We start from the raw sequence: 14,045 nt of genomic DNA on the forward strand, positions 1-14,045 counted from the left end.
CACTGTCTTGCTTGAGGAACAGTAGAGCATTAGGAGTAGATATTCTGAACATTTTACAGAGCTTGGATGTAAGAAAATAGCTATACAGAAATTCATACCACACAGTTAACTTCAAGCAAACTAAATACAAATTAATCAATTTCAAATCATCTTAAACAAGTTCATTTTCTTTGATTTACGTTGCTGAAGCCTGCCTATCACATGAATAAGTAATCAAGTGAAGTTGTTTGCTCAAGTCAAATGTCCCATTTGTAAAAGGTTTTTTACATTTCTAAAGGATGCTGGCTCATTTGATAGACAAAATTACTAATTACACACTGTACTACAAGGTAAACAATTACGCATCATTATCACCAAAAGCTCTTGCAAATATTTGTATGCACAGAGTCATGAACAAAGTCTGTTAACAAATATGGCATCTACCTTTCAGTGTTGCCATTTTTAAAATGAACCATATACGAGCAATAGATCATATATTGAATTAATTATGTAACTTATTCAAATAGTGTAACAGTTGGAAATGACATCAAATAGTGAGATGGTATTCTAAAGGAATCTTAGAATATATGTATCAGTCCAAATTTGGAAATTTTTGATGACGATATGCAAAAGATGTATGAGTGTCAGTGATTTGCTTTAAAAGTTTTTATTATTATTTTTAGACTTAAGGAAAAAAGAAGCTGGGATTAAGGGAAAAGTGATTTGGGTAATGGAAGAATAAAAAAGAAAAAAATTAAAAGACTAAGAACAGAGCTCTTTGGAGAAAGCAGTGGGTATACCCAAATACAGATGGAGAATTAAATAAAGTAATACACTTTTGACATATTTTCTAAGTTGTAAATGTAATGTCCATAGTCTGCTGTGCCAGACTATGCCAGACACAGGAATCAAGACTTACCAATGAAGGTAAAGAGGCAGTATTTCTGAGAAAGAATACAAATTTTGGATTCAGACAGACCTACATTCAAATCCTGATTGTCCTTAATGTAATTGGGGGGTGGTGCTTTCATACACTATTTACTTATATGTAAAATTTGCTTAATAATACCTACCATTAAGGTTGTTATCAAGATTAAGCTTAAATAAATTGAGAATAATATATACATTGTACTTATATATGTTGAGCAACATATACAAGTGATTTAATAAATAGTTTTTTGCTAATTAAAAAGTATGTAACAGCATGGATCTTCATTACAGTGACATCTGGTTTAATGAAATGGAAGACAATGAGAAAAAGAAGACAAAAAAGGTAAATAACCATTAATATTGCTTTGGAGCAAAATAAGATATCACAAATGACATTAGAATTAAACATACAGCAAGGAGATTAGGAGCACAGAGATACTGAAGCAAAGCAAGAAATAAGGATAACAAATTTTTATATTCAGCTTTCATTAGTTCATTATGTGATTTATTTAACACCTACTGAGAAAAACACAGACAAGTACACAGACACATACAAGCACAGACAATGCCTAAAGCCAGGAGCTTAGCTAAGAGGAAACACAAATAAACAAACCAACAGTAACTGTACATAGTGTGACAAGTCCTAGGAGAAAAGTGTATGCAATCAGTGAGGGTTAGTTAAATGAATACTTATGAGAACTGACTGCATACCAAGTGCTACCCTAGGTGACTGGGATATAAAGATGAATTAAAACTAAACTCACGATTTATATTCTCGTGAAGGAAAAAAGACACACACACACACACACACACACACACACACACACACACACACACATCTCTGTGCGATCATAAGTACAATAATAAACAGAAGTACTTAATACCACCATATTTTGGGGATAGGGGAAGTTACTAAGAGGGAAAGCATCTGGGAAGAGTTAATGTCTGAGCTATTGTATGAATGATCACTTCATCATGTTTTGTTTTGTTTTTTTTTTAAGCCAGAAAAAAGAGGAGGTGGAAGAGAAGGAAAAGGAAGAGAATTTCAATCAGAGGAATACCAGAGACAAAGATTAAAGTTTAAAATAATATGAGTTTGGATATATTAGTATTTTACTAAGCTACAACACTGAGATCACACAAAGGAGTGGTGCAAGATGAGTCTGAAGTTGTACAGGTAACAGGTTAAAGTGTCTAATCCATCAGTCTGGGAGACAAGACTTTATCCTATAGTTGGTAGAGAGACTCAAACTTTTTTAAGATGCTGAAAAGAAATAACATTTCATCCTTTGTAGATAATTTGCACCAGTAATGCTGTATAGGATAGATCTGAGGGTGAGCCCTCAGAGTACCTTGGAGTAAGGTAGACTAATTGGAAGCCCATTTTGATATTCCAATTAAGGGACAATTAGCACATGATTTAGGTCATTGGTAATTAAAACAGACAGAAAGGAAAGATCATTTAAAAGACAGACTTGGGGCACCTGGGTGGCTCAGTCAGTCAAGGGTCCGACTTCGGCTCAGGTCATGATCTCGTGTTCATGGGTTCAAGCCCTGCATAGGGTTCTGTGCTGACAGCTCAGAGCCTGGAGCTTGCTTCCAATTCTGTGTCTGCCCTTCTCCTGCTCACACTGTGTGTGTGTCTCTCTCTCAAAAATAAGTAAATATTAAAAAATAATTACAAGAAAGACTTAAAGAAGTTGGCAGGATGCTGGCTATAAGCAGACAGAGAGGCATATAGGATGATGCCTGAAGTAAGTAACTTGGTGGATAACGGTGTCAAGATGTGATATTGCAGGAGAGAGGAGGTATCCAAAACAATTCTATCAGGAGAAATAAAAGACGTGGATAGAGATTAAGAAGTGAAGAAAAATATGACATATGTTAAAATAATGAGAGTAGATACAATTTCTGGAATTGAGAGCAGACCAAGGATGTACAAGGGCTGCAGTTAGGACTCTGAGCTCATCTATGAGAGACAAGCAGAGATAAATGAGCTGCTGTCGAATTCCTAGAGAGAACAGCTTCATAGAGTTAAAGGCAGAACCAAGAGAGTGACATGCTGAATCTCAAAAAGAGATAGCATCAGAGAGGGCATTAGACACAAATGCTTGGTTCACATAGGGGGGAAAAAGATATTGCAATAACATGAAAAAAACACTCCGTGAATTTAGAAAGGGAGATGTTCATTGTTGTAGCTGTCTTTAAATTAAGTAAGAAAATTTTGGTAGCATTGGAGTTTCAAAAGCCAGACTGCTGTGTGTCAAAAAGTGATTAACAGTCAAGCAAATACTGTTAATAATCTAGCAAATATTGCTAACTACATGAAAATTTTAATGAGAATGTAAGGGAACTACTGTGTGATTGCCAAAGATAAAACTAGAATGAAGACAAGGCCTTCACTTTAGGCTGGAAGAGGGTTAATGGTGAATATAGCCTGAAGGAAGAAAGTAATGAACAAAGATGTCAGAAATAGAAGCTATAAGGATAAACTATGTCCTGTACAGGGCAAAAGGTATTAAGATCAAGAGCACCGATGGACGTGCTAGCCTTAAAGAGGAAGTACCATTTGCCACTTAAATTTAAGGAGGCAGGAGAGCTGTTTGCAGATACTAGCACTGTAGAATACATTTGACAAAATGCATCATATCTTCAACTGTTCCTTCCAATATGGGTAACCTATAGTATAAAGAAGATTAACGTTTTCTGAGTTTATCTTCTTGGGATTTATCATGATGCCTGAATCTAAGGATTCACGTTCAAAAGACTGTTATCTGCCATTGTCTTTTTGAATATTGCTTTCCCATTCTCTATTTCTCATTCTATTCTCCGTAATACTTAATATTTATTCCATATTTTTGTCTCTTTTGCTCTCTGTAGTGCATTCCGGGTTCCTCTTCATGTTTCCAAGGGCACTGATTCTTTTTTTGCCCCCAGCTGCATTTGGTATTTAATTAATACAATATTTAATCAAAATGAATCCACTTTGAAGCTTTACAAGTTTTGGTGAATTCATTTTCAAACCTCCCTGAACTGTTTTGATAATGTTCTATTAGTTTGTTTTGTTCCCTTTAATCATTTTAAACTTACTTAGGCAGATTTAATCTAATACTATCATTTGAAATTATTGTGGGTGTAAATATACTGCTGATTATTTCTGCTCTCATTCATGTTCTATTTTCCCTTATTGTTTCATATTTTGTGAGGTCATCTTCATTTAATGTTTATTTATTGAGAGAGAGAGAGAGAGAGAGAGAGAGAGAGAGAGAGAGAGAGAATGTGTGCGAGTGGGTGAGGGGCAGAGAGAGAGAATCCCAAGCAGGCTCAATGCTGTCAGCGTGAAGCGAGAGGCAGGGATCAATCTCACAAACTCAAGGGATCATGACTTGAGCGGAAAACAAGAGTGGGATGTTTAACCGACTGAACCACCCAGGCACCCCTATCAGATTTAAAAGCTTTATTTGAGAAAATCTTGTGTGGCCTCTGCCTGTTTATTTCTCTAGAGAATATTTATCAAGGTAAGATCACTTTTTAAAGTGATAATTTCTTGGTTGGGGCCTTACAAGATCACCTAGATGGTATAAATGAAAACATCAAACAAGTGTCAAAAATAGCCACACCATTCTCTTGTTTCCTACCCAGGTTCCAGGCTTAGACAGACACACTTTTTTATCTCTGCCTTTGCTTGTGGGTATATGTTTTCTGCTCTGCCCATTCAATGGTCTTACTTTGCCCAGTTCCCTTACTTGCACAGATCCATGGCCCATGGCCTATTATTTGAAGACACTAAAATTTAATCACCCTGTTTGCCAAGATCAGCAAAGTCATTTTTCAATTCATATTTTTAGAGAAGCCAAATATCAACTAAAAATTTAACTTACAGGTTTTCCATTATTATTATTATTATTATTATTATTATTATTATTACTATTATTATTATTTTGCATTGCCCTCTGAGGATTTCCTTTACTTTTTCATCAGCACAATGCGGCATTTAAAGGATGTATATCCTATTTATGCTCCATTTATAAGTGTCTTACAGTCTTTATTATCAATGTTGCAGGAAAAGTAAACTCTGATTACTTTTTTATCTACATACTCTTTTTTAGACATAGTATCCTGTCCTTTTGCTTAACTTTATGACTCAAAATTTATGTCCTCCTCATTTCTGTGCTATAGATCTATCTAATTTTTACTTCTCATTTCTATTTGAAGAGCTGATAAGAATCTGAAATTTAATATGGCCCGAAGACACATAATTATATCTTCTCCAAAATCCCCCTCAGACTTTCCGCAAGCCCTTGTTACCTCAGCAAGTAGCCTGACGATTTTCCCCCCTCACATTTTATATTCCATCTGTCAAAAGATCCCATTGGTACTTCCTCTAAAATATATCTGAATTCAGCTATTACCATTTTTATTGAAAAAAAACCCTTGATCTATATCATCATTATAATTTTTCTGAGTGACCAAAAGAGCCGGCATCCTTCTATATGCACCAAAGTCCGTCCTTCAGTAAGCTGCCCATAGATCTAAAATAAGATGTAAGATGCTTTAAATGCATTAGATGTTTCACCCACATTCCTTTATCACAACCCACTTACAGGCTTGCACTATCTGGGCCCTGTCTGCCTTGCAACATTCGTCTCCTTGAATTACTCTGCCCACATACAATTTTCCAGAAACAGTGGCCTCCATTCTGTTTCCAGAACACACAAAATTTTTATCCATCATAGGACTTTTGTGTGTTCCATTACTTCTATTTGGCAACTTCTTTCCTGGAACAGCTCAAGGCTGGCAAAGCTTCTTCATTAAAGTCTCAATTCAAGAGACAGCAGTGTCCTTGGAGGTCATTGCTAAAGCAGAGGTCCCAATTCTTCACTGGCCCGGTCACTCTAGCACATTATCCATTTTTTTTCTTCCTCCCAAGAGTATCGGTGACTGAATTTTTGGAAATTTATCAAATATTTAGTATCTATGTAGCAGAATGTAAGTTTAAATGATATCCCCAGCACTTAAACAGTATTTCATATAAAGCAGGTGTTCAGGACACTCAAACACACACACATGGACAAACACATGCACACACTTGCAAACATACATTTGATTTTTAGGTCTACATTTTCTTTAAGTACAAATATTGATTATAAAGGCAGTCATAAGCATATGGTTATATTATTAGTCTACTAGTCATAAACAAGAGACTATAAAATCACTGCGTAAAGTAAAAATAAAGATACACGACGCTATTTCTGTTAACCATTAAATAATAAAAACAATTGACCTTTATATTATTGTCTGTATCTCTTATAATGTATCGTGTATAACCCACAGAAATGGAGCCAAATGATGTTTGACAAAGAAGCAAAGGCAATACAGTGGGGCAAAGATCATATTTTCAACAAATGGTGTTGGAACGACTGGACATCCACAGACAAAAAAAATAAAGCTAAACAGGGACCTTACCTCTTTCATAAAAATTAACTCAAAATGGATCATAGACCTAAATGTAAAATGCAAACTATAAAATCCCTGAAGGTAACATAGGATAAAACTTAGGTGAGCTTGGATATGGCAATAGTTTGTTAGACACAATACCAAAGCACAACCCATGGAAAAATTAATTGATAAGCTGGACTTTGTTAAAATTAAAACCTTTGGCTCTGTGAAAGCCAAGGTCAAAAAATTGAGAAGCCACAAACTGGGAGAAACTATTTATAAATGACACATCTAATAAAGACCTGTTGTACAAAGCATATGAAATACTCTGAAAAGTCAACAGAGGGAAAAAAAAATCCAATTTAAAAATGGGTCAAAGACCTTAATGGACACCTCATCAAAGAAGATGAGTATATGAACAATATCAAATAAGTATATGAAAAGATTCTTCAAATCATATGCCATTAAAGGAAATGCAAATCAAAACAACAAGAAGATATCACTACACACCTATTAGAATGGTCAAATGTAGAACACTGACAACACCAAATGCTGGTGAGGATGTGAATCAACAGGAATTCTCATTCATTGCTACTGGGATTGCAAAATAATACAGCCCCTATGGAAGGCAGTTTGGCAGTTTCCTACAAAACTAAACATATTCTTATCATATGATCCAGCAATTGTTTGTTGGTATTTACCCAAAGGAGTTGAAGACTTTTGCCCATGCAAAAACCTACACGCAAATATTTATAGTGGCTTTATTTATAACTGCCAAAACTTGGAAGCAACCAAGATGCTCTTCAGTAGGTGAATGCTTAAACTGTGGTATACCCAGATACAGAATATTATTTGGTGCTATAAAAAATGAGCCATGAATCACATAAAGGAACTTTAAATGGATATTAGTTAGTGAAAGAATCCAATTGAAAAGGCTACATACTATATGATTACAACTATATGACATTCTGAAAAAAAGGCAAAACTATGAAGACAATAAAAAACTAGTGGCTGTCACAGTTTGGATGGGAGGAATGGAAGAATGAGTAGACAGAGCATAGAGGACCTCAGGACAATGAAAATACTCTGTATAATACCATTATTACTGCATTACTAGGGTATTACTGCATAATACCCTAGAATGTACAACACCAAGAGTTAACACTGATGTAAATTACGGACTTTGGGTAATATTTTCTGTCAGTGTAGGCTCATCAATTGTACTAAATATACCACTGTGGTGAAGGATGTTGATCATGGGGGAGGCCGTGCATGTACAGGGACCAGGGGTATATGAGAAATATCTATATATTCTCAATTTTCCTGTGACCCTATCTGCTCTTAAAAAAATAAAACCTTAATTAAAAATCTATCATTTTGCACAACTTAAATATATATACATTATATTTCTCAGTTATACTTCAATAAATCTGGAAAAGTTTTAAAAATAAGTAAGATAAATTTTAATAAATGTCAAACATATTTGGTACTTTCTTCATTTTTGTTGAATTTAGATTTCGTTTTCTAATTAATGGGAAAGCAGTTTTTGTTAGTTGATAAGAGTTTACAGAGGCCATTAATATTTCTTGATTCTACCCTATCAGATATGGAGGAAACTCTACCTTATACTGATAGAAAACTTGGTGTTATAATTTATCCCACAAAATTTCTACCTCATAAAAATTCTAATTTTCAAGCAGTAAATGGAGTAGACGTAGAAAAATTTGCTTGCCAATTTAAAGCACTTCTACATTTAACATGGAACTTCCATCTCCATGAACATCTTCCCTCAATTTCAGACCTATCCGTCAGAGTGATATCTAGACACGTACACTTGAATCATGCCATACGCAATTCCAAACCAAACATATCAACATCTTCCCTCCAACCTTTCTGTTTTTCCTCCGTATATTTCCCAAGTTACTATCTGGTACCACCATCAAACCAGTTATTCAAAGCTTAACTCATTCAATTACCACCAAAGTGATATCTTTAAAAGAGAATCTGACCATACAGCTTCTTTGGTGCATTTCCATGGTCTTCAGCAGAGTCGAAACTTAGTTCCCTACCCTCAGTGTTTGTCCCTACCTGCCTGCCACATAAAAATGTGTGTTCATGTGCACACACACACACACGCACACACATGCACAGAGACAGACACACAAGTCAGATCAAGCACTTGCTCTAAGCTCTAGCCACAAAGTCAAAGTGCAATTCAGCACAATCTTACCTGTACCCCAAGACAACTGCATTTTAATGTTAAGGCTGCTATTTGGGATTGTTATTACTGGAGTAATATGTCAAGCATATTTGAACATTTATTAAACATCAGTTAAATTGAAATCACATTAAATTTCAAAAAAAAAAAAAAATAAGAGAAGGTAAAAAAATCCTGAATCTGAATACAGAAAATCAAGTTTCAAATGCCAGTAGTATTAAGCCGTGAGAACTTCAAAAAGGCACTTTGCCTTTCTGAATCCCAAGTTCTTTATTTCTTCCTTGGAAGCACACAAGAATTCTCTAGAAAAAGCAGAATTCAATAGAGGATATATAAATATTCCACCTCATTAGTAACCAAAGAAATGGGAGTTTGAAACAACATTGAGGATGTATTTTTTCACTTATCAAGTTGGAAAAAACACAGCGCTCAATGTTAGCACAAGTACATCACAGAACAAGCTTATGTACTGCTCAGCTTCAATAAATGACATAGTCTTTCTGGAAAGTAGGTTTAGAAAGGTATTAGAAATTTATTTTTTTAAAGGTATTAGGAATTTAAAAGCATTATAGCTAATCTACTTCCAGAAATCTACTTGGAATTTTAAAAAGCTTAGATATCTGAAAAATAATTGCCACAATGTTTACGTCATGAAAATAAAAACAACCTAAAAGTAAATATTAGAGTAATTATGAAAAAATCATGACACACCCATATAATAGAGTTTTTACAGATATCCAAAGCTCCATTTTACCAAAACTTCCAGTGCTTTCAAAATGAAAGAATCTTGTATGATCTTTTTGCACTATTGTTATAATGTGTATTTTTTAGAAAAGAAAATACAAAAAAGTGCAAAAACAGATTGAAAACCTAAAATCATTTCAGTAAATAGAGAAAATAACTACTAATATATTACTGAGTTTTTTCATCCATAATGACACTAATTGTATGTCCTTTTATTCCCAACATAATATAATAGAATTCTTGTTACATTGTTATACAAACCTCAAATACATTATTTGAATATCTGTAAAAATTATTTGAATATCATGGTTTGGGAAATGAAAAAAGTCTTGGGCATATACAAGGGCAAAATTGAAAAAAAGAATCCCTCTCATAAATATAAGGTTGCAAATGGTTAACTCAATTTTATCTTAGGACTCAAAGATTTTCCACAAATAGTTTCCAGAAGAAAGTGGAAAACACACAATAAAAATAGCCAAGAGCACAAGGGAAAAAGATAGCAAAAGCATGAGTTAGGAGAATAAGATGCAAAAATAAATGACAAAGACTACAGATATTTAAATTATTAGATTTAGATAAAATAATAACTAACTATTCACACTATGTTGAAAAAGCAAAAGATAAGCTGTAAATATCTATATCAAACAGGGAATTATAAAATTACTTAGAAGATTTGGAAGTAAAACAAACTGTGGGGAAATAGGTTCTACTTACATAAATGGGTTAGAAAGCTTAGGGCCGACAGCCGCCACCGGGCAAAAGCGCCTGAGGTTAGGTAGCAAGATATTGTAATGGATCACGAATAACTTATTATATCACTTGTTATATCATGGAAATTACTTCCCATCTGATGCCAATATACTATTTTATTTGGATCGAAAACTCCACTTGTCCCCCCCAGACCCTTTGCTTCTTACACACACAAGTTAATGATTACTATCTGATTGTTTTCTTCACTTTTGCCAAGTGTGTAAGATCTTGTTTTCTTCACGTTCACCACGTGGGAAATACCTTGTGAGCTCAATAAAGTCAAACCCTTTATTTGGGTTTGACTTATGAAACCCCTGTTCAGGCCCTTGTCTCCTCCCATTACATTAGCCTCTCTCGTATTCAATTCTGTGTCCGCTCTCTTACTGGACAAGACAGAACTCCCGACTCATAGTTTGTGACAGCAAATAAAGTTTCGAAATGAATAATTATTTTTGCATCTATCTATCTACCTACTTACCTATCTACCTTGCTAGCTACCTACCTACCTATCGACTATTAAGAGTGAGAGATTCACCAGTGAAACACGAATGTAAGAAATGTTTGCCATATATGAACTGATATTATCTCCTCAAATATTATCTCTGTCCTTTTTTTATCTTCTCGTCTTTTGGAACATCACTTAAACATGTGGTAGACCTGACTCTTACCTGACTATCTCTTAATTTCTTTGATTTCACTAATCTTTCGCTAATTCTTTGTTGACTAATCTGCTGTTAAAATCATCATTTATTTTTTTTAATTTCAAGTGAAAATCTGAAAGAAAATTTAAGTAATTAAGTGATATCTAAAATATTAACTGGACAAGCACAATGTATACACTGGAAATCCTTTACAATAACCAAGGCTACATTTCCACTACATGTGATAGACTGTATCACTATTCTCAATTATGTACTATCTCTCTTTTTAAGAGGATTAGACTTCCCACCCTGTTGACATCAGGCTTGGCCATATGACTTGCTTTGTTCAATGGAGTGTGAGCAAAAGAAACACTTATCATCTTCCTGTGGAAGCTGTAAGGGTCATCAAGTGATCTCACTAATGAATCTGTGCTTACCAGAACAATGTGCCCTAGCAGGATCTGATTCTTCACCCTGAATCTAAGAAGTAGAAATAACATGAAACGCAGACACAGCTAAGTTGCAATGCAAGTGAGAAATAAACCTTTCTACTTGTATACCACTAAGATGAGATGGACGCTGTTGGCAAGATAATCTCATAAATGCTAACTCTCACACTTCCTTTCTTCCAGAGGGGTCTTCTCATTAGCTTCAGAATTTTTATTTTTTCTCCTATGGCTCTCTTAATAAAATGCAGTAACATTAACAAGTACAATTTTAAGTTATCTTTTGGAAAACAATGTTCCTTTTGTTGTCTTTTAAAAATTCTTTTCAACACATAGATAAATCTTATAGTTTCATTCTAGCATTTCCAAAGACAAAACGATCACTAAGAAATTTTAACAACTTCCTATACAATCATCAAATATCATCATTACCCCTTTCCCTTCTTTGTTCCTTCTTTCCCTTCAATGATTAACTTTGGATAGCACAGTATGTCATGTACCATGCTTGATGATGCAGATTCAGTGATGAAGAGAATACAGACATGGCCTATGTCTGCCCTCACAGATCACGTTTTTTGAGGGAGATGAACAAGAGTCAAATATGTGCACATAAAAATTGCAAATATGGCAAGAGATCTGAAGGAGAAAAGTATGTGTGCCATATATACACATAATATATGAATTGGATTTAACTGGGATTTCATTGATTTAACAATCAATGAAAAAGCTTCTCAGAACTCACTCCAAAACTGTCTTAAGGATAAAGAGTAATTTGCTGGGTAAAAGGAACGGGAAAAATACTATAGGAAAAGGAAATAGCACACAAATGCCATATGGGCTGGCAAACACGTGGCAAATAGGAGAAGATGAAGCAAGGCTATAGTATTTGAACCAAATGTGATATGAGACAACAGAGGCAGGTATGTCTGCCTATTCAGGGACCTTGTCGGAGATGTTAAGGAGGGGATTTTCCCTTCATTCCTGTTAAAATTAATGCAGGTGTGGAGAGGAACTGATCATACTTATGTCAAAAAAGACAAAAAAACAAAAAACAGAAAAAAGAATGAACCCACCACAGTGTAGATAATGGATTAGAAAGGAAGCATAATGACTGCAGGTAAACTAGCTTTGGAAGTCACTATAAGCTCTTGCTAGACATGATGATAGCTTGTTCCAGGGTGCTGATCGAGCAGTGTAACAGATAAAAAGATATTTAGTGTGTGAAACATTTCTTCTTAATATGTTGAATATGAGGGTTGAAATAGAAACAGAAAGCAAGAAAACCTGTAGGTTTCTGAGCTAAGAAAACTAGTAGTTGCTGGGAAGAATTGAGGGTTGACTGAAGGATAGCAGGAGCTTGATTAAACATACTGTAAGTTTAAAGTGTCTTTGAGTGTAAGAGGACATGTCAAAAGGAGATGATATGAGTGAGCAAAAACTCCTTGTAAGATCATTTTCTCACTACTTGATATCTCTAAAGGGATTCAGACTGCTTTAAAGAGCAACATTTAGAATAGAAATAAACAACATTTAAGCTGATGATAAACACAAACACCACCAAACCACCCCAGAGATGTATCCATGTAAAATGAGGAGATACATTATATTTAACATATTTAATATATTATATCAAAATAAAAATTATATTTGCAAAATTACCTGCTATTGATAAGACCTGCCATGGTTTCAATATCAATTCCAAGCTTTCTGTTTTCTTCTGCCGAATGAGTATATGCAATTGAAATATCTGAAAGGTCTTTTGCAACATTAGAAAGCTCAATATCCCATGTTTGTTTCTTTAAGATAAGAATAAGAGAATCATTTATACATGTTATGTATCTCAAAAAGAAAAAAAATGTGTAATAATGTCATTACTTTTAGTTGCAGGAGTTAATATTTAGGAACAGAGAACAGAGCTCTAGGGGGAAGTAGAAAAAGGTCAACTTACTGTCGCATAATAATTATTGAATCCTTCCAGATATTCCTTTTCATAACCTTTTCTCTTCCAGGCTAGTTGATCATAATTTTTTTTCAAATTGTCTAGCTAAGAAAAAATATACAGAAAAAAATGAATTATGAAGCTTCCTCCATTTTTTTGTAAATTAAGAAATATATTTCAAATTGTGTCGGTACCATCACTTAATAAATATTGATTAAATAGTATAAAATAACACCATAAGTGGTTGCCATTTATAAAAATTGATACAAGATTCTGAATATAATGTAGCAAATCAATTTAACAGTGCTCAAATAATTAACCATGAAAAACAGATTATATTTTAGTTATAAGTTGATAAATATTAGAAAATTCAAATCATAATTCATCACATTAACAACTTAAAGGAAAAAAAAACAACATAAATATGGTCAATACTCCAGACGATAGCCGTGATAAATTCACTATCTAGTTTTGAAAAATTTTAAACTAGTACAAGGAAAAACTACACAAATATAAAGAACAACAATGCTTATTTAAGAGTTTCAATCAAGATCCACGTGAAAAGAAGCCATGCAAAGGTTTAATAGAATATATTATGAGTTATCTTAAAATTATAGTTGCATCAACTTGCCAATATACTAAAAATCATTGAATTATACAATTTTAGAAAACATATTTAAGAGGCAACAGATCTAAACATTAATGACAAAGGAAATAATTCAACAGGACATTGTTTCCCAAACCATTTCAGAACACTTTTTTATTTTATTCATACTAAACACCATACTATTTGTACTAGTATGCATTTAATAATTTTCTTAAGGCAATTCACATGTTTATTTAAATAATTTTTTCAAAAAGAAAACTGTTATTATAAGTTACAAATCCAGTATTATATGCCATAAAGGAAAGCAACTTTGAAAACAAAAACAATTTAGGAAACAAACAATATAAAAATA

General features: G+C 33.8%; 1 protein-coding gene across 3 annotated transcripts in view; it reads right to left on the reverse strand.

Moving 5' to 3' along the window:
• Positions 1 to 14,045, reverse strand: part of CCDC178 (coiled-coil domain containing 178) — a 441,055-nt gene that overhangs the window by 292,800 nt on the left and 134,210 nt on the right. For all 3 annotated transcript variants that reach the window (XM_019465445.2, XM_019465447.2, XM_019465449.2), the window contains 2 exons: positions 13,096 to 13,191; positions 12,807 to 12,943 (listed from right to left, as the gene is read on the reverse strand). In XM_019465445.2, coding sequence (XP_019320990.2) covers positions 12,807 to 12,943; positions 13,096 to 13,191 — 233 coding nt within the window. The remainder of the gene's footprint in view (positions 1 to 12,806; positions 12,944 to 13,095; positions 13,192 to 14,045) is intronic.

This window comes from Panthera pardus, unplaced genomic scaffold (assembly GCF_024362965.1).
Source record: "Panthera pardus isolate Hobbes unplaced genomic scaffold, ASM2436296v1 HiC_scaffold_15, whole genome shotgun sequence".
In the NCBI taxonomy this organism is placed as follows: Eukaryota; Metazoa; Chordata; class Mammalia; order Carnivora; family Felidae; genus Panthera; species Panthera pardus.